This window comes from Paramormyrops kingsleyae, chromosome 9, assembly GCF_048594095.1.
Source record: "Paramormyrops kingsleyae isolate MSU_618 chromosome 9, PKINGS_0.4, whole genome shotgun sequence".
NCBI lineage: Eukaryota > Metazoa > Chordata > Actinopteri > Osteoglossiformes > Mormyridae > Paramormyrops > Paramormyrops kingsleyae.
This window is the reverse complement of record NC_132805.1, coordinates 16,799,062-16,820,958: the sequence shown is the minus strand read 5'-3', so window position 1 is coordinate 16,820,958 and position 21,897 is coordinate 16,799,062. Positions and strand designations below refer to the sequence as shown.

General features: G+C 36.6%; 1 protein-coding gene across 1 annotated transcript; it reads left to right on the top strand.

Moving 5' to 3' along the window:
• Window positions 1-1,829: 1,829 nt before the first annotated feature.
• Window positions 1,830-21,855, top strand: LOC140592634 (uncharacterized). The gene is made up of 9 exons (XM_072716468.1): window positions 1,830-1,946; window positions 8,049-8,105; window positions 14,843-14,894; window positions 15,281-15,325; window positions 15,623-15,637; window positions 16,151-16,225; window positions 16,649-16,717; window positions 17,205-17,247; window positions 18,811-21,855. Exons 3-9 carry the CDS (start codon window positions 14,852-14,854, stop codon window positions 18,854-18,856), a joined length of 336 nt encoding a protein of 111 aa, XP_072572569.1. The 5' UTR covers window positions 1,830-1,946; window positions 8,049-8,105; window positions 14,843-14,851; the 3' UTR covers window positions 18,857-21,855.
• The last annotated feature ends 42 nt before the right edge of the window (window positions 21,856-21,897 follow it).

Sequence of the window (21,897 nt, the reverse complement as noted above, 5' to 3'; positions counted from 1 at the left end):
CTGGTCTCTGATCCTCACTTGTATATATACTACCAGTCAAAAGTTTTGGCACACACTGAGATTTTCTACATTTGCATGTTACTTACTTAACATTTGCTACAAATACACTCAATATTCTTTGATAACACATACATTTACAATATATTTACCATTTGAGTACCTTTATTAGTAAGAAAATGTAATATATTTGATTCTTCAAAGTAACCTCCTCCAGCAGTTATCAAAGCAGAGAAAATTCAAGGCATTCTTTTTACAAGAGACATTAAATTCTCCTCTGTTCCATGGGATGAAGCAGTTGAATATTTGATGAAACAAGTGCATTTAAAGTTAAAGGACAGCTTAGAATTTGACTATGCATTCACAGCACAACCAGTTAATGCAATTGTTTTGTTTGACTTACAGAGAAATGGGACACATTAGGTGCAGGTCTGAAATGGACTGCTGGACAGTTCATATCAGGCTCCTAGAAGCATAGTGCCATAAAGCAAGGAAGAAGCTCTTCCTTAATGAGACACAGAGAAGAACCAGGCTGGAGTTTGCAAAATAAAATTATATATTGTTCACAGATGCATATCCATAAATTGTTGTTGACTCAACTGTCCAATGCTTCACAAGAATAAAAATCTGCAGTTGTATGAAATAAATGGAAAAATGGTAAAAACCTGTGGTGTTCAAAAACTTTTGAATGACAGTATATCACTTCGGACAAAAGCATCTATTAAAAGAAATAAATTTAAGATGGTTAATACTTCATGAATATGACAACCTATGTAGGATAAATATTAGCTCACTTCTATATATTAACGTTTGTGAATCAATATGTTGATGTACCTTCTTGTACTTTGAGAGCCTGACCAAATAACTAAGGAGTCTTAGAGTGACCTCAGAACTATATTTTCTACAATGTTTGAGACCTTTGAACTGGGATCCTTGGTCAGTCTCCTTTAGAAGCAAATGTGCTTCTTTATTGACGTCCTCTTCTGGCTAGTGAGATAACTAATGTTCAAAATATGATTCATTTTTAGGGATTTGAAGGCTGACCTTGCAAAATGTATTTTAATATCTTACACCGATAAATTTATATTGCTCAGCATGCTTTTGCATATTTTGTCTTAGACATCCTGAACCGTGCAACCATTCATCCACTGAGCTATCACTTGAGGGCTGTATTATGCTGAAAACCTTGTACTAATGTACGTCAAAAATATTATGTAAAATCTATCCAGACTATTATGTTCGGAATTCTAATCTGACTGCTGTGTCCTGGCTCTTCAGTGGTACAAACATAATCTTTCAAAACAATATCATAATAAAAGACCCCTGACATGACACCTTCTTCTGTATATTGTTAAAAGGCAGGGCCATTATATAAAATTGTAAACTTCAAAAAAAAACACTGTTGGTAACTTATCTATATTGGTTTTATGTAATAATTTGTCTCTTTGCAGTTTATTTACAAATATATTTCTTACACCCATTTTAACATTTACAGCTTCATTCACTAAATTTAGTACATTAAGTGGTATAAGATATGACTACACTTAACAGTTAAAACTTGCGACACTTTGAATGGCAAATTAACTTTGAACCTAGTACTTTTACTGCATATAACTATATACGGTGGTTTGACATTGTATTTTGCATTGCATTGTACACTATCCGCATCATTACACTGTGACACATACATTTATCAGATGGTCTTTGTGTGGAAAATATTACAAGAGAATATGCGATATTATCAAAAAAGGAAAAAAAAACTGCTGTACCTATCATGCTAAGTGTCAGGTTTCACTACGCTTCAACCAATAAAATGCAGTGCTGGAGTTCATGACCGTCAGCTTTACACGTTCTGTGTGTACACTCATGTTCAGGAAGTTCCTAGCAGTACCTACCAAGGAAAGACTAAAGCTTCTAAAATTCTCATCAGAGCAGGTTTATCTTGTAAGGTAAGGAAAAGTTTATTTTCAGTTTTAAAATATGTGCAGTGTTCTGTTTGTACATGTTGGTATTGTGTGGAGTGGAATATGTGCAAATTAAGTAAACGTTCTTATCTATAGTTTCATAAATACACTTAAACTTAAGTCCCTCTAATATGCAATATTCTGTGCTTGGTGTGGACTCTTAACACTGCAATTATCAAGATGAGTACATGAGCTTAAATTATTGTACAGAATAGCTTGTAGTTCATGAACATTGTGCTTTGTGCTTGGTTTTGGGTATACCATGTTTAACCTCCAGGAAACTTAGAAGAAAATTTGAGTTTTTAAAAACGCGTAAAATACATAAGATTACAAAGACAACCAAAATACTGTTATTTTTTTATTGTGATGTAGTAACATATTGGCTTATTTATTAATGTGTTATATATATGATTTATGTGTTTAAATCAAATATGTTAAAAATAAATTACATTTTTTTAAAGACATCAGTGTTAAGGCTGCTGCTTCTCTTGAATAAAAATATTCAACTGTTGGGTGGTTTTTGACAGTCATGATGAACATCCAATCAATTTCAGATTTTTGTTCTGATGAACAGAAAAGTATAGAAAAACCTGTTTTGCAAAGATGTGTTGTCACTAATGGAGTTTAAGCTTCCATAGTTCACTTTACAAGGCAAGTGCAGCCTTTCTGATGGTAGTGAAAATAAAGATGTGATTTTTATCACCTTGCAAGTTCTACAGTTTGTTATTGTATATTTGTTACAAGCTGTAGGTGAATGGCAATACACAGAATATTTAAAATGTACCAGTATTTTGAAATGTATTTTTTAAAATTCTGCCTGACGTGCAAAGGCATTGTGTTGTTTATTATTAGTTTACCAGCAATACATTAAGCCATTGTACACTACACTGCTTATTCTGCAAACTGGATAGCTTTTCCTCATTATCATTATACTGCAGCTGTCAATGTACTGTTAAGATAGGCAAAAGATTTTGAAAGGACTTTCTGCAGTATATGAAGTCATTCCACTTAGCACATTTTTGCACGAAAACAGGAAAGGATTTGCTTAAAGCGGCTAACCATCATTGTTTAAAGAAAGTGAGATGGATAGAACTCTGCATATATTAAAAGATGAATTAAGGAAAATTTTGGTTGAAAGAGTTAAGGATTGATATGACCATACATCTCAGTTGATGAAACAAGTTTTAATAATTGAATGGAACTCCACCCTATAACAGCAAAAGACTGCACAAATAACAGCAAACTAAACAACCAAGACTTGTTAAGACTTGAGTGATTAGAAGATGAGCAGTAGATGAGCAATGGGTAGTTATCAAAGCAAGCAGAGGATTTACATATGGATACCTCAGAGATGAGGTTTTATTCCCTTTATTCTTATGATTCTTTTTGAATGTTATGACAACTAACTTATTATATGTAGTCACATAGGAGACATCTCACAGTTCTCATAGTAATGCAAACTTTACACAACCTCAAAATGTTTGAAGGGACACTTTGTCTGTAGATTGATTATACTTCTGAATGAATGCTACTGAAGAGAGTGTTAAATAAATTAAATACAATGCAAAGTATATGGGCAAGAAATCGTCTCTGCATTATAAAAACAGTGCAAAAAAGACAATAATTCCCATTTGGCTTCTGGTTTTGGATTATTTTTTATTGGCAGTTTTATTATCATCAACTGTAATAAGACCAGGTAATCTTACAGTAAACTGTAGAATATTGTATGTAGCATGAGCTGAAAGTATTGTACAGTAGCTCCATGTGTTTTGTGAGAAATCAAGCATGCTTTCATTATATGTCCAGTCATATATATTGGTTAGTTCCTCTAAATTTATCACAATGTCCACAGCACATTTACCACCATGACCATATATGGGATAATTATGAAAGCTGAATGGATTGGATTGACTTCAGGTTTCAGTTTTACAAAAATTCCTTATTCATAAAAGGGGAACTAATACTATATATCAGGGTTCCACAATTCCATTCCAAAAGGGCCACAACGCAACACAGTTTGCAGATTTCCTTGCTCAGACACACCTACTAAACCTGGTAATTAGTTAATTAAGATGTGCTTGAGTAGGGAAATCTTCCGGACTGAAATTGGGGAACCCTGCTATAAATAATGGGGAAATTTTCTCTGGCACTTGTGAGAGCCAAAGGAATGTTCATTGAACAGCTACAAGAATAATACTTATTAATATAACATCGGTAGATTGTACGATTTCTTTGTCTCATTTTTTTTAGCTGGTAGCCAATAACCATTAAGGTTGCAATTAAGAGTATTTGAAACTGGATATATCTTTTTTATTGTGCACGATAATGTCTTAAGTCTATCAGATCTGACCCACCTGTATACGCACATCAATCCCAGATTGCACAGCGATAGGTGGCACGTCGGCACGTCAATCAAGGCTTTCAAGCTAGCTCCCCCTCCTGCCTCTTGGGGAAATTTTCCACTGCACCAAGTACCATACCTTTGGTATTTGAAGAAAACACCAAACGGACGGTACTTCAACATGTTGGTTTTCTACTGCCGTAAAAACTGGGGCCGCCAAATGTTGTCACAATATAAGCCAGAGTATTTTGTACTGAATTCAAAAAATGTCTATTGTAAATTATAGGGCTGGGCGATGCACAATATTAATACCAACATTATTATGCACATGCAATTCTTACGTTCCTAGTCAGCTAGACTAAGATCAGGCTTTTCCTTCCTTTACTACTGTACGGACATTATAGGGCAGGGAACATAACAACATAAGAAATTTACAAATGAGAGGAGACCATTTGGCCCATCAAGCTTGTTTGGGGAGAATTCAACTAATTGCTCAGAGTTAATCCAGTTTAACATGTTCTCCCAAACCATTTTTACTCTGTCATAGAAAAAAAAAAAAGTAAGCAAGTTTTGTAATTTTAATGATTATTCAATTTCAGGACTATATAGTATATGTTTAAAAATCAGTTTAAAGTTTACCTCTGCTGCTTTTGCATGAGTGCTGCATGCATTGTCTGAGATAATCATAATCATTTTTTTTTTTTTATTCAAGGATTTTCAGATATTACAGACACAATCAAACAGACAGACAAACAAGCAAATAAACAAACCCACCCACCCATCCGCTGAAAAAATGTAACAATACGCAATGTACATGAAAATATAAATCTCTGCCTACTGAAGTTAAGCAAAACATGATGGGAAAGTAAAAACCTCTATTAAAATAAACATTCAGAGTTTTTGCAAAAAGCAGTGGAGAGGTTTCCAGAGTCTCCAAAATTTGTCCGACCTGTGATTAAGATCATGAGTTAGTTTCTCCAAGGGAAGGAAAGATGACAGCTGGGATATCCACATAGTGACAGTTGTAACCTGGGGTGAAGACCACTTCAGTAAAATGCATTTTTTTGCCAAAAATGAAAGAGTTGTAAACAGGAGCTTGGAGTCCAAACCAAAAAGATCTTCAGGAATATGATTCAACAAATACAGCGCAGGAGATAAAATAAAATGTTACAGAGTGAACCCCCTTCCAGAATGATTGGATATTATCACAGGACCAAAATACATGAAAATATGTACCCCTTTGTGCTTTACATTTAAAGCAAAGATTGGAACAATCTGAATACATTTTATGAAGACGGACAGGTGTAAAGTAAATCCTGTGAAAAAATTTGAAATTTTGTTCGTGTAAAGATATTGAAGTGCATTTTGGGAAAATACCTTCACAAATTGTGGTCATCATAATCATTTTAATCTTTGCTGATAAAATCAGTTCTAGATAGGTTTGTGAGAAATTTATGTTATGTTTTTTATTTTTTATTACAAGAAAATATTTTGAAATCTTGCACAACAGTGCTGTCCTAGTAGCTGTATTATACAAAATACTTTCTTGTAATGCCATACTGATCTTGATGTATCTGTTCTTCCAACCAGCTTGGGTCTCTTCATTTGTCCATGCATATATATTTCACTTTTTTAATGTTTTCTGAGTTTGCAACCTTTTTTAAGATTGCGTGTATATTGTGTTTCAGAGGCAGGCTATTTGCATAACCAGTCGACAAAGAAAGTCCCACCTCAAAGTACTGAAGTACCAAAAAAGTACCCCAGTTGATTTGGCACTTTAGATACTGAAACTTTTGGTGCTGGTACTTGAACAGAAGTCAGTGGAAAAGGGAACATACCGAATGTACCATACCAAAAGTACAGTACCTGGTGTGGTGGAAAAGCTCCAGGAAAAGATGTCTTGGGAGAAGTTAAATCCTCAAATTCAACCCAGTGACTGAGCTTGACACCCCTGCCTTAAAGTATACCATACATTTCTGTTTACATGCATACTCTGGCATCACAACTTTTATATTTACATTTCTATTGTTCCCTGCTCAGGATAAGTGATTCGCAGATGGATGGATGAATGGATTTATATTCTGTAAAATTGTAAAATTTATTTCTTTAAATTGTTCATAGTATTGATAGTCATATTTCAAATGAACATCAGTACAAGTCAAATTAGTTTTTGTCATTTATATTTGTAAGAAGTGAAATGAAATGACATTTAAGGTAATTGCGAGGGCATTGCCTTCACAGCTATGTGAAGATGCAATCAAGTTTTTATGGTGAGTGAACCAATGACAATGACAACCCAAGGGTTGGTCTAGCTCCCTAAGCTGACTTTGGTAGGAAAATCTTCTGATTATAACTGTTGAAATTTCATGTTCACTTCTTGATTGGCTACATCTGTTACATTGATGTACTGTTATTTTAGTACTCATTACTGTATAGTACGTTATTGTAACGTGATCCCTGTACAATGAAAACATCACTGTCTAACACTGAGGAAATGGCTGGACTCACCAAGCAAATTGTTTCTCAAGGTGCAAGGTTATGAAGATGTAATCACTGCTTGGGACAAATGTTCTATGTAGAAAAACATGCAAAAAAACAATGGCAACAAAACATTTCCTGTTCCACCCATTAGGTACATGCACCTTGTAAATAAGTCATCTGACAGTTCCTGTCATTTACCTTGACCCTTTACTTATATTGTAATTTGTGTTTTTGTGTTTACACACAGAATTGAGTACTTACACTGCCAGGCCAAAAAAAACTTGCCATTTGAATTTATATCAGCAAATACTTGCAGGACAAGAATGCCAAGATTCATTGGGTTCGAATTGTCAAAGTGGTTAGGGAGCATGAGGAATCATTTCCATGCATGACTTGGTCACCACAGAGTTGTGACCTTAACCTCATTGAAGGTCTTTGGGAAGTGCTGAAGGAGGCTTTATGGAGTGGTTCAACCCACTTGTCAATACAGGATTTCAGTGAGAAATGAATGCAAATCTGGATGAAAATAAAGCGTGCGATGTTGCTTAAGCTTGTGGAACCAATGCCATGACAAATGTGCCGCATAATCAAAGCTAAAGGTGGTCCAACAAAAAATTCTAATGTATTCAACGAGTGCTTGCTTATGACTGGTAGTCACACACATATATACACTCACCTAAAGGATTATTAGGAACACCATACTAATACGGTGTTTGACCCCCTTTCGCCTTCAGAACCGCCTTAATTCTACGTGGCATTGATTCAACAAGGTGCTGAAAGCATTCTTTAGAAATGTTGGCCCATACTGATAGGATAGCATCTTGCAGTTGATGGAGATTTGTGGGATGCACACCCAGGGCACGAAGCTCCCGTTCCACCACATCCGAAAGATGCTCTATTGGGTTGAGATCTGATGACTGTGGGGGCCATTTTAGTACAGTGAACTCATTGTCATGTTCAAGAAACCAATTTGAAATGATTCGAGCTTTGTGACATGGTGCATTATCCTGCTGGAAGTAGCCATCAGAGGATGGGTACATGGTGGCCATAAAGGGATGGACATGGTCAGAAACAATGCTCAGGTAGGCCGTGGCATTTAAACAATGCCCAATTGGCACTAAGGGGCCTAAAGTGTGCCAAGAAAACATCCCCCACACCATTACACCACCACCACCAGCCTGCACAGTGGTAACAAGGCATGATGGATCCATGTTCTCATTCTGTTTACGCTAAATTCTGACTCTACCATTTGAATGTCTCAACAGAAATCGAGACTCATCAGACAAGGCAACATCTTTCCAGTCTTCAACTGTCCAATTTTGGTGAGCTCGTGCAAATTGTAGCCTCTTTTTCCTATTTGTAGTGGAGATGAGTGGTACCCGGTGGGGTCTTCTGCTGTTGTAGCCCACCATTCTTTGTAAACCCTAGAAATGGTTGTGCGTGAAAATCCCAGTAACTGAGCAGACTGTGAAATACTCAGACCGGCCCGTCTGGCACCAACAACCATGCCACGCTCAGAATTGCTTAAATCACCTTTCTTTCCCATTCTGACATTCAGTTTGGAGTTCAGGAGATTGTCTTGTCCAGGACCACACCCCTAAATGCATTGAGGCAACTTCCATGTGATTGGTTGATTAGATAATTGCATTAATGAGAAATTGAACAGGTGTTCCTAATAATTCTTTAGGTGAGTGCACGTGTGTATGTTTGTGTATAGCAAAATACCTGCCAGAGACCAGGTAAAACATATTTACCAGTAACCCTTACTGCTCAGAAAGTGAGGTAATTTTTTTCCAAATCCAGTTTTTCCTAAGGGATCATGCAGTAAGTCATGGGTGACAACCCCATATTAAATACAGCCAGCTATAAAACGTTTCCTCTAATCTGTAAGGTTTCAAATAGTTCCTCCTTTACATTGGTGAATCTTGAAAAACTACCGCATGTTTTGGACCGTATCTTTTAGCCCTGCCCTGTATTCTGATTAGAAGTCCTAATTGGTAGCTGTAGCTATCGGTTTTAATTTTGTGTTTCCCTGTATAAACCACTGTGTTTAACGGCTACCAGTATCTGGAGTAAGCCTTGTTAACGTTACGTCGTTTGTAAGTTGTATATCTTTTAACACATAACTTAATTACGAATGACGTAGCGTTAACAACTCTTCGGGAAACGCAAACCTGTTTGATTATTCATTTTATTAGAAAGGAAAATTACGTGCTGTTCGGTGCTGATGCCTACAACAATAATGTAAAAATGTAATGATATTTAAAAAACGAAGTAAATTTGCTCTCCTTTAGGATTATATATATTAAATAACACAGAAAGGCAAGGATTTACTTAAACTTGTACCATATTAGATGTACGGGAAATGAAAATAGCTGACATTCTGATGCAATTTTTTGTTTATCATAAATGCTTTTTCAGTGTAAAATATATTTTGCATGTGATTGGAAGTATTTTTGTTTCCATGTATAGGAAAAGTGAATCGGTGAACTGTAAATAACAGTCTTTTCTTAGTCAGCGTTTTAAAAGCTGCACCGGAAAGTCCCTCTTATTTAAAACGACGTTTCTCTGCCGCTTTGCGCGTTTCCTGTACTTCATTACACTTGACAAGCGGTGGAGGTGAGAGCTTGCTGGGCGCTGCTTAGGCGAGGGAATATCATGGTAAAGTTGAAATATAACTTAACCCATGTAAGGAAATGAGGGAAAAGCACTTTTTGTTTTTTCTTTTTCGGAATACCATACGTGTAGTTTGTTTGTGTGCCTGGGTTTATATTAATGGATGTCCACGATCCACGGATGTTCATGGATTAAAATAGTTATTCGTAGTGTATTCAGGACATACAAAAAATCCTGGTAGCTCTGTGTATAGTGAACTTGGAGAGTATACCGATTGGTAACATCGGGCTGTTTTTCTAAGGAAGTTTAACTTGTATTCTGACAAATTAGTTTAGATTACGATTGTCGTGACCGTTACATACTAACCTGCGACATTGTGGTTGTAGCGTGGAAAGTTTCTTAGAAACTGAAGTGTATCTGAGAACACAATAAGTCAAAGATTTTTTTCGGTGTAGCCATGATCAAAATAGAATATACTATGCTCACAGAAACTCTTGGGAGGCTTGTTTAATAATGTAAAAATGTAAATTTATTGGTTTCATAACAAAAGTCCATTGACAAGCATATCACAGACATTTTCTTTTATTACGAATCATCATTTTCCGACCAACTCATTCAGTTCTCTTCTTGCCATTTTGCTATTGCAGTTGTAGTCATTGGCTCCCAATCTACACACAATTAAATGGTATTTTATTTTATTCCAGAGTTGTTACTAATTAAAAACCACCCAATGAGACTGCTTGTCAATGAACTTTTTAACTCAAAACAGCACTTTTAGGACTATAATTTGGGTTTCAATTTCTTGCCAGTGGACATTAATGCTTTACTTAAACCTACAGTACGGATTGTTTCTAATGAGATATATATCAATCAATCTGTCTAATGTGTGGATTTTTTTATATCGTATGAAATGCGGTGTATTTTAACATGTCGTGAGTTTATACAGCTGCCATCTTGGGTCTCTCTTGTAAAAGAAATATTTTTGTGAGCAAATGTATAATTTATTATGTTATAATTTTTGTTACTAAATCAATACATTTACAATATTTGTAATGAATTTAGCATCCCAAGGCTTTCTGTGAACACTGTAATTTTCGCTTGTTGTGAGTTACATAAGACTGCACATTTGTTGTATTCCTGAAAACGTTAAGAGGAAACGTACACAATTCTGTGGGCAAATGGGGATGGTTTTACTCCAAAATGGTATTTACTATTTCTTTTGTGGATGTGTGCTTGTGCCATTGCTATCCATCTTCCAACTGTTTGTCCTTCTCTGGGTGCCCAGGGGGTCTAGAGCCTGGAGCTCCAGAGGCTGAGGTAGACCCAGAGGTTGGAATAGACTTAGTGGCTGGGGTAGACCCAGATGCTGAGACAGTTCCAACCAGAGATAGACCTAGAAGTTGGGGTAGACCAAGAGGCTGAGATAGACCCAGATGATAGGATACACACAGAGGCTAGGATATATACTTACAGGCTGGGGTAGACCATGAGGCTGGCCTAGACCAAGAGGTTGGTATAGACTTAGAGGTAGACCCCGGATAGGATATCCGTTCATCAAACTGCACACACGCACACTCACACGGAGTCCATGTTTACTGAAAACTTCTGCAAGAAGATTTTTTGGAGATGAGCTGAGACCATTAGGTTGTAAAAGATTAATGTGTGAAACATATCATCAGGGTACCTATATTTTCTTTGCTTTGTAAACTATGTTTCTAACACAGATTTCATATTTACTAACCCTTATTCTGGGTGTGAATAATAACTCCCTCTGTCACTCTTCCGTCATTGACAAATTCTTAACTTTAGAGTCGGAATTTGGAACAAATGTAAGAATAATGGGAGTGAGTTGTAGATTACGTATAAAGTTGTTTTGTTCCATATAGGTGGCCTGCTTTTGCCTGTGACACAGTGCTGCCTCAGCGTTTAGCAGGGGGTTGGATAGCGTGCCATGTTCCTGTGGTGCTAGCAGCTATGAAACATGAAAAAAAAAACAACCTGGCCTTATTACCTTATTAGTCGGCACTTCCTTTTTCTTCAGTCATAACATTTTATACCTTTTGTTACTATTTAGATTTTTTTGAGACAGTGAATCTCCTGCATAGATGCTTTTACAAATACAAAGAGAAATTTCCAAGCAGATATGAAAAAATATGAAAACTTCATTTTAACCTTCAAAATTGGAAAATGTTTGTTAGATTATCTTGTATTTTTAGCTCAAATAAACTTTAAACAGCTGCATTGATAGATGATTTCTTGGTGACACTGGTTTTAAGTTTTATTGTTTGGCTATTTGATGGACTTTGAAAAACTTTGTTGCCATGGAAACACCAGGTGGACTCATGCCAGACAACACCAGGTGGACTCATGCCAGGCATCCACACCATGGGGGCCATAGCTGGAAACACTTCAGCCTCCCCCTTCAGTCAAGTGCATAATCTGTTTCTGACTACTGTTGTTTTCAATGACTATATGCAGTTCATTTTTTAAAGTATTAATTGGAGGAAACAGTAGCTTAAAACATTAGACTCTGATAATAATCTTGGTGGTCTGGTTCTTAGAGGGGGCACATTGACTCTTTGATCTTCTGCTACAGCAATACTGTGTATGTGAATGTGAGCGGTTGTGTGGTAATGGTATGGTGAAGGTCCCTCCTCATGGCAATAAAAATACTAGCTTCATTTAAAACACCTAAACAAAAATGCTATTTGTAGCCTGTATTTGTTATCAGTAGGAAACTTGAAATTTGTTTTAACAAACTACAAGTTATGTTAATGGGTCTTGATTGTGCACAAATGGAATTTAAATCATTTAGGGCTCTATTTTCCTCTTGTGCAAAATGGTTTTGCTCATTTCGTACCAGCGCATTGCTCATTTTTACGCCGTGCACAAATGTTGTAAAAACTAGGGGTGTAAATCACAGGTTTCCTCGCGATATGTTACAATATCGATTCCTTAAGCCAACGGTTCGATTTTTTTTTTATTCCTCAGAAATTCCCACGATTCGATTCAGTTTGATACTGGGGACAGTAGTCGAAATGATGAAATTTCACATAATCCTTTACATTTCAATGGATTAAAAAAAAGGCAAATATAATTAGCATTTTGTTATATTTTATTGGGAACTGTAAACAAAATCTAGTGTAGTCAAGTATGTCTCATAAATCAAGCAAAATAAAGTGCAATAAGGTAAAAATAAATACTTTGGATGGATGCAGATTAACATGGTGACTAATTTTTATTTTGAATCAAGTCTTCTCCAAATAAATACAAAAGTGTAACAAAAAGTGTAAAAGTATGTCCATAACTGTCATGACCTGCTCGTATGACCCTCTCGTGTGCTACGCCCCTCATTAACTTTGTATGCAATCCCAGCAGGTTCTTATTGTTTCGTCTAGTCCTTTGCATTTAAGTTCACATCAGAGTCTGTCGTCCAGATCTGTCTTTGAAGTTTTCCCTGTGTTGTGTGCTGTGCTTGCAATACCGCCGTTGAATCGATATATCGATACAAATCGATGTATTGTTACACCCCTAGTAAAAACAGTAAATTATTTTGCAGCTGTTTTCTGCTCATAGGAGTGGTATTTTTTAAATGAGGCATGGTCAGGCGCATTGTTGACGCATTGCTATTTTAATGCAGTGCAATGCCATTGCGCTTTAAACCGACAAAAACTAAGTCAAAAGTTAGTGCCGCATTGTTAAACGGTATTTAAACGGCAAGTTTTAGAAATGTGTGGGTGCACAACACTCATTATTGATACAGATACGCACTCATGCACTAATAGTATTTTATTTTATTTGATTTCATTTAGATACGTTTTTTATAGAGTACATCTGGTCCTTTCACATGATCATACTGTTAAATGAAACACCAAAAGAAAAACAGTATATATTAAGTAAATAATAAACCGCATCACTAAAAACCCTTTGTAGTCCATTATCAGAACTAAGCAAGAACTGTAACTGAAAGGACATTTAGATTGCTGAAAATGCATTTCAGATATTTAGATTATTCAGGTGGAACATTACAGCTCTCAGAAGGTCGCGGCATTCTTTGTGGCATGTTGTATATTGCATAACGTTTCCATGTATGATGGATGTGTGTTGGACATAAATGAGGACACATGAGAGGACTTTAGAAGGCATGCTGAACTGCATGTGCCAATGCCAACAAAGGAGTACATGCCAGCAGCGCGGGCAGGGAGGGATCAGTTGGCAGAAGAGCTGCATCATCTGTAGCCTGGTACAGGATCTAAATTATAAGAGTAGGAAAATAGCGGCCCTATTGCCTTTTATTTGAACATTTTAAAACACTTTAAAAACTGTAGGTTGTTTTGTTTGAACAAAGATTCAATTTTTATCTATTTTGTGAACTGCAGACCCAGAATTGAAATAATAAACACACACGCATAATTAAGTCCCCATTCCCAGCCACTGCTCTCATTCAGCAGTGAGATTCCATTTTTCCCCATCTTCTGACATTATTATACTGCTTTCAGCACTGTGGGATGATCTGGTGATGCCATAAAACGAGGACACACTCACTGTTACTTCATTCCACCCCCACTTCACCTCGAAAGGCTTCGGTGGAACAGTGGTGCTCCCATAGATGACATGCTCATGTCTTTTCACCTCGCGCACGAGCATATCCGTTTCCTCGCCAAAAACCGTTCTTGTTTGCCGGGCAAACTCACCATTGTAATATAGGAACCCACAATAGATCTTGTGCTGTTGCCTTCTATAGGTGAGGTGATGCACCATTCGGAGTGGTTCATTGCATGTTATGCCAAAAACATGATTCTGAATAATTGAGACAGTTAGGAAAACCTTTTTCCACCTCGCACAGGCACAAAGTCTGGTTTTCCACTGTCAAAATAGTGAAATGGATTTGGACATGCCCATAACTGTTAGTTCCACTTTGCGTGTTACACTTTGTGTTATATCGTTCAGATAGAGCCCTTAGTGTTCTTGTCTAACATTGCAGAGGGGAATGAATTGGGTGAATAGGTGAAGTAGGGTAGTGCTGGACTGGAGTGATACCTTGATAAAAAACATGTCGTTGGATGAGATTTTGTGCTGAGCTGTGTGGAAATGAGGTGACCTTCCAGCTGTGATAGGGATCTGATGTGTGACTGGTGTGCTGCTGACCATTTTGGTCACTTGAGCGTAATCAGCATAAAACTGAACCAAAACATTTGTGCTGACATGTTGTTTTAATCAACAGTGTTACGTCGGTAATGGTTTCAGAAGGGAAATGGGTTGTGTTGTAGTGGTAAATTCCTAATAATGAGAGCAGAAACTGAAGTTAGTCATTCATTGTGTTTTATAAACTGGTAGTCATGCTTGAATGCTTATTGTACAAGCCAGCACAAGCTACTGAAAATATCACCATTTCATTACACAAATGTGAATGAATACTACTGACAAGTTCTTTCTCTCACAGATTTTAAAGATGCTGAAACTGCTGGTCCTGTGTCTGATTGTCAAAGCAACTGGTAAGAACCAACCTTAATCCTAAACATAACTATAATCCTAAACTTTAATCAGAATTAGCCAGATACCTAACCCTAGCCTGCTGCCTGTCAAATAAAGCATGGGACTTTAAGATGAATTTTAAATACATGTAGACATTTGAATGGAATAAGTTATATTATTATATTTTATAGTTAGTTGTTAGTTTATACAGGTGTACGTTTTTATACGGCAGTGCACTTTTAAGTATTTTGCATGTGTTCAGTATAAGGACTTTATCCAACTACTTTTGTGTTACGAATTTGTGTACTCCTGCATCAAATGAGAAATCATTGGCTGTTCATAATTTTTCTAGTAGCAGACTTTCTTTTCATATGTCTGATGTAACAATTCTGCATGTTCCTGGCAGCTTCAGCTGTTGAGATGGATGAGACAGAAGGATCAGCTGATATTGGTAAGAAGTGAGACCCCACAAATTTACACAGCAGCGAAAACCCATATTGTAAATAGTTAACTATGAATTTTATTCAGCCATTTTAATCATGGTTGACAAATGGATTGGGTATATATTTGCATCTTATTTAGAAATTAATCATATTTTTAACTGTATTTAAAGGACAATGGATATGCAAAAAAACATTTTAATTTTCCTTTATTAAAACAGCACTTTTGATAGCATGATTAAATTGATAAATTTGATAAATTACACTGAAGTGACTCCTTTTTGTGTTCTCTTTGGCTTTTTCTACAGGTGACGATGAAGACTGTAGGTTTATACCATTTTGAAACAGAATTTAAGACCCAACATGTCATTGTAAAGATGACTTATATGTGCCTCTTACTGCTAAGATTATCACATGCTTCCTTCACATTCCTTCATACGAGTCTTCCCCCACTCAACCATCGTTTAGTTTGTACATAATTTGTACAACAAATACCTGTTTTGATCAATGACCTGTTTATAAAATCAATTAACTGATACATTAAAGGTGAATGACCAGGAAGGAGGGGCGACTTTAATAAGTGTAACAATGATTTTTATTATAGATGCAATCAGAACAAGCAAACACCAGCTATAAGTTTAATTTTTGGACATTAATCAATCCCACCCCACACTTCCAGCATTCCGCAGCCTGGTAAAAAACTGACTGGTGGTCACCCCTGATCTAGATCATATATATGTTCAGGTGGCTTTTCAGAAGTGTATCACCATTTGGGTCAGGATTATAGGCTGTTGTCTGACCTGTTCCATCAATGTTGCTTTGCATGCATGTTGTAGATGTCAAAAGAGCAAGTCTTAATCTTAACTCGGAACACACTGGGAATTCCGATAAGTCAAGAGGAGACAGTGAAGGTAAATAATTAAACAAATAAATCTTGTTCATCTTGTGTATATTGTACTATTTTGCAGGGTCTTGCATACAGTAGTTTGCCACATTGCAATAATTGTTTTGGTCACATGAAAACCAAGTAGACATGATAAACAAATATAATATAATGTATTAAGACGCATCCCATTCAACACTCAAACTAGTAACTGAAAAATTACTTTAAAAAAATGGGTTAAACAATTGTTCCTTGCAGTAAACAAATCCAAGCGCCTAGTGTAATTGTTCATTTCATTTAAAGCAAATGCTTTAGTCCCAAATGTGTGCATTTACGTGTAAATCTATCCCATATAAATTTGCTTCTGAAAACATTCTGAAAATCTCTTTCTATTTCACTTTCAAGTTTAAAACCTGTTTGTCTGAATGCTATTTTTCTCTGCAACATTTAGACGGGGTCACCACCATCATCATCATTGTAGCCGTGAGCACGATTGTGCTGATATTAGTCGTGATAGGAGGTAAGGGACATGTTACCTAAACTTGTTTTTGTCCCATGATCCCTAGGGAGATGACACAAACCAGTTTGATATGTATTGATTGTGTGGGGCCTTAAGCGATGAGGTCCTACCTACAGACCAGTGAAATTACTTCATATTTGAACCCATCTAACTGCAGACTGTTTGCATAGGCTGGCATATCTGCTTGGGATATTCAAAATATGACTGTTTCCAATTAAGCCAGTGACACCGCTGTGAAAATAGTTGACCATTACACTAGATCAAACTTTAATGTGACCACCTGTACAAGCAGTCTTTGATTTAAATAATGATCTTGAGGTATAAAGTAGCTACCTCAAATGAATGCTTGTGATAAATGTATTTGAAAATCACTCTTTGGAGCTACTTTTTGGAGCTCTGTCAGAATATCTAAAATCTATGTTCCGTTGATAAATTGGCCATGTAATCAGTTTAATTGCATGCTTTGACTTTTTATCCTGTGTTTCAGCAATTTTTCTGGTCAAACACTACATGCACGATCAGCTTCAAGGGTAAGGATAGATATTTTGTTTTATTTGATTGTTATAACATAACATAATTTGTATCATTGCTTGCAACACTGTGAAGACCATTCATTGGAACTGTTTTTAATAATAAGAAACATAAACTCTAGAATTGTATTACTTAGGTGCCAATGCAAATTGAATGAGAAAACATCCGAATAATTAAAAATAAACTGATAATATTAACTGACAGATAAGAGCCTTTGATATTGTATGTGGCTATATTGTGACTGTCCTCATATTATTACTGACCTGATGTTTCATTCCACTTTCACCTTGGTGTCTGAGAAAAAGTGACAGTCATCCACAGAATAGAATCCTTTGTCAAAGCCTAACATCTGTTTAGTCAATGGACTTATTTATTTGGAAATGACTGTATGGAGTTGGCAACCTGACCTCTGCTACGAAAATGTCATCATCGAAATCAGACAGTTGTGCCAAAGGCAAGCAGAATGAGACACATCCCCCTATCAGAGCTGGTTTATACTTGCACCAGAGTCACACACCACTTTGAGTCATCTGATGCCCCCACCTGCCAAAAGAAAAGAAAGGAGGGGGTGTCCTATGTGTAACCCTTCGATACAAGACCTGACATGTGTCCAGAAAAGGGTGCATTCGGTGAAAATCTGGCTCTGAAATGAGAAAGCAGAAAAACAGCCTGCCTATCCCAGTATTGCTTCACTCTGTCTGACATGAACAATCAGACAAAAGAACTGCCTCAACCAGTTTAACGGTGATACATTGTGTTTTTCTTACATGAAAATAACCAGCTTGTACAACAGGCCCCAGGGGATCTGTGCAGATGGCTGAGTCGTGTTATATGTGGGCTATAGTTAATGCTGTGGCTGGTTTTCTGCAGAGTAATCACTTTCTGTCCCTATGTGCGCAATGTGTATGCCACTCAGCCCTACCAGGTTATCAAATTGTCTGTGTACAGCAGAGCCAGTATCTGCTCACCTAGCAACTCGCATTAGCAATCGGCATAGAGTCCCCGCTGTATCTTAATCAACCAAATACTTTAGCAACAGTGACGGTGCCTCCCGGGGCAAGATCTGAAGAGGGTGGTGGCCATGGTGATGAGTGACAGTGTGACTTAAAAGAGGCTTAATCACACAGCAACCCCTAAGTATTTCAAGTCAACACTTCGGCTTTTTGGGAGACACTGTAAAAACATTACAATCACGCCCTGCAAATGTATGCCCTGTGTAAGTCTTTAAGCCTTCTGTGTGCAGCATTGAACATGGTATCAAATGGTTTGATCACAACACAAGTGATTTGCAAAGAGTAATCACCACTTTAATCATTCAGTATAACGGTAATTTACTTGGTTGTTCATTTACTTTGTGCATTATTCTATATATGAAAAATTTCATATGCAGTCATAAGTTTTTCTGTTTCTAGCATTATTGGATATTATTTGGATGGATTATATAAGTAGTAGTACAGAGTAATATTAAAAATTAATGTAAATAATATTTCCATAGAAGGTACTTTTATCTTTGAACTGAAGTTGACATGTGTAGCTAATACATCCACAATTTTTCCCTGCAGGATGTATGCTGTTCCAGCAGAACAAGCTCAGAAAGGGACTATCTAATCACCAAGATCTCTTCCCCATTCAACACCTGCCATGGAGCCCTTGCATGGGGCGCTGAGGGCAAAGCAGCCAGCATGGGAAGCCTTACATAACCCTCTCTGCACTCTTAGTTCTTCTTTGGTTCTTCAATCTGTCTCTTCTGTAAGTCACATTTGTTCACATGCTGAATAATTCATACACTTTTTAGGTCAATCAATACTGCACACTCTTTGATCAACCTTTTTCCCATCTTGCTATTTGCTTTTCTTCTAATCCCTCCATGCTTAAAGTGCCATGCCACGCTGTGCCTTGGGAAAAATCAGGGCTAATTTTTGCACTCCAGTCACTGTGGGACCTGAATAGGACAGAGTTGGATGAGATCTAACCAAGTTCGTTATTGTACTAAAAATCCTGTAATGTGGACACCTTTCCAGTAGCATACAGTAACTTATGGGTGGTTTCAGCTAGTTTAACCACAACATACTGTACACGTAGTACATCAATTAATAAATGACATATTACAGATAGCACTGAAAGTGCTGCATTTAAAATATTTAGCAGACACTTTTATCCAAAGTGATATGCATTTTTGACAAAGCGAGGTCAGACAGTCCCTGGAATAACTGGGGCTTGAGGGCAACAATAAAATCACTTGGCCGACCACACAATTTGAACTAGCACCCTTCCAATCATAAATACATTGGCCTAACTTGCTAAGCCACACACCACCCCAATATCACAAGTATATGTTTTTTAACACATAAACGGACTTCCTGCCCATGTTCTTGTTCCGTCATTATTTTGAAGCAGGAGGAATGCATCGGTCTATTTTTACCCTTAGAATCTTAACCATCCTACGCATTATCACTACCAGAATCTGCTTGCCGATGTACTGCAATTACAAAAGCTGTACAGAACAAACAGTGATTTAAACAGTCCCTTGTCCCCCAGCATATTTTATTTCCTTTTCGCCATGCATTTACCCTGACCTTCCACTGTAGCATTTTTGTAAATAGCTTTGAAAAGTAGTCGTGGCAATATAAGGTTTCAGATGACAGGGTGGAGAGAGAATCAAATCAACTGGGACAAATTGACTGGGAAACACCCCACAATAAACATCTTTCATTCATACCTTTCACTGTTTGAGTGGATCTGTTCACTTCCTATTTGATAGAAAACCATCTTACCCACAGGCTTTGGAACATGAGGAATTGGATACAGTAACTTTTTTTATTAGCTCCAGAATGCTTAGAAAATATCTTGGTATGAGAATTTGGCAGAATCTTTTTTGCCATTGTATGAAAAGCGAGATTACATAAAACATGAGTCAAACGAATTGGTTGTCTACAAAGGGAAGCTAATTAAAAATGTTTGGTAAAGTGAAAGGCATACATTATGATTTTGCTTGACCTTGCAGCTATGATATCATTGAGTAATTATTAGCATGGCTGAACACCTTCAAAGAAATATATATTTTTTTACATCTGCTCAAGCTTGTTTTTTCTGATTGCACTTTACTTACAATGCAAACAGTTTGCAGTCTGTTTGTAAACAGAATGTCACTAATACTGAAATCCATTTTAGCCTGTTAACCTGCCATAATCTGGAAGCATTTCAATTAAATAATTAGAACATTTCATTAATATTTAGTTCCTTTCACTGTATCCTTTATATGAGTTGAAGGGTAATTTGTGTTTTGTTTAAGACTTACTGCAAGCAAGGTATTGTGTAATGAGCCAATGAAATTAGGAAATGATTATGGACAAAGCAATCATCATTGCAAAAATATATAAGCCTTGTAAATCTGTTATTTTTGCACCAAAGACAAAACCATTTGGAACCTAATATGCATACCAGCAAAATGCATAATTCATAACCCTGTAGCCAAATCTTTTTATGGTGTTTTTCTTGTGATTGTCAGAAGTTGTGCAGCACTTTCTGTTCCTTGCAGGGCATGTCTTTGCATTGGAATGGATTAGCAGGGCTATGCTTGAATAGAACAGAAATGTGTTTAAACAAGAATGTTGCTAAAGTCCGTGAAACACGTTGTCCTTCACTCCTAAAGTTTCGGAATGGCCTTTTTTCCTATTTTGGAGAGTCAGTCCTGTATAAAATCTTCCGCCAGTCAATGTTTAGTGGGCTAAATAATGTACTCTTATTAGTTGTGGCACAGCAAATTCAAATGGTCATTAACTGCCCCCCCCCCCACTTTGCAGTTTTTCATCATCTTGAAATAACTGGGCTGTCCATTTCTTCTCTGTATTATTATGTTATATTTTTATATTTGCATAGTTTAATCAGGATATATTTATGCATAAATACAACAATATAACGGGTGTTTTTGTTGTCAAAATGCAATATGACACTTGTGATTACATATTGAATGTAAGTCAAATCCATGTGATATATTTGTTATTGAAAATTTCAGATTTACCATAAATCATATTTTTTTCTGTTTTGCAGTTATAGGTAAGTGGTACAATGGGCCTGTTTTTTTTTTTTTTTATGTCATAAAGATTATGTATTATTGTATGATTCCATAATCAGCTCTGTAACTGATTACCACAACGGGTTGATTAATGCAGTAAAAGGAGATGAGCAATGTCTAAAGGAGACAAAGTGTAATGCTCCTTCTATAGTTACTGTTGGTTTTATTGCCTGCCCAACCCACTTTGTCAATGTTTCTCAGACTAATCTGTGTACCTAACAGTTGCGTACTTAAAGGATCACACCTTGGAACAAGGAAAACACAGACATCGTGTTTCAGATGGAAATGTGGATAAGAAATTTGATACTGGCTTATATATGTAGATAGTAAAAGAGGCTTGATAGTCAATATAAGCACAAAATCTCATGGCCCATTTACCTAAAGAAACGGCACAGAAGATTTATGTTGTGACATTTTACATTTAAATTTTATTAACAGTTGGTATGTGATTAATTATCCGTTGTATATATTCAAACACGTACGTGCACCAAATGATTACAGTGTGATAATAAATGCTTTCTGCTGTACTTACTGCCAGTCTTCGATCTCTTCTTTAGGCAATGTGCTGCTTAGG

Coding starts and splice junctions, on each gene's coding strand:
- LOC140592634 (XM_072716468.1), top strand. CDS start 14,852: ATGCTGAAACTGCTGGTCCTGTGTCTGATTGTCAAAGCAACTG. Junction 14,895..15,280: donor TCTGATTGTCAAAGCAACTG/GTAAGAACCAAC, acceptor TGTTCCTGGCAG/CTTCAGCTGTTGAGATGGAT. Junction 16,226..16,648: donor GTCAAGAGGAGACAGTGAAG/GTAAATAATTAA, acceptor TGCAACATTTAG/ACGGGGTCACCACCATCATC.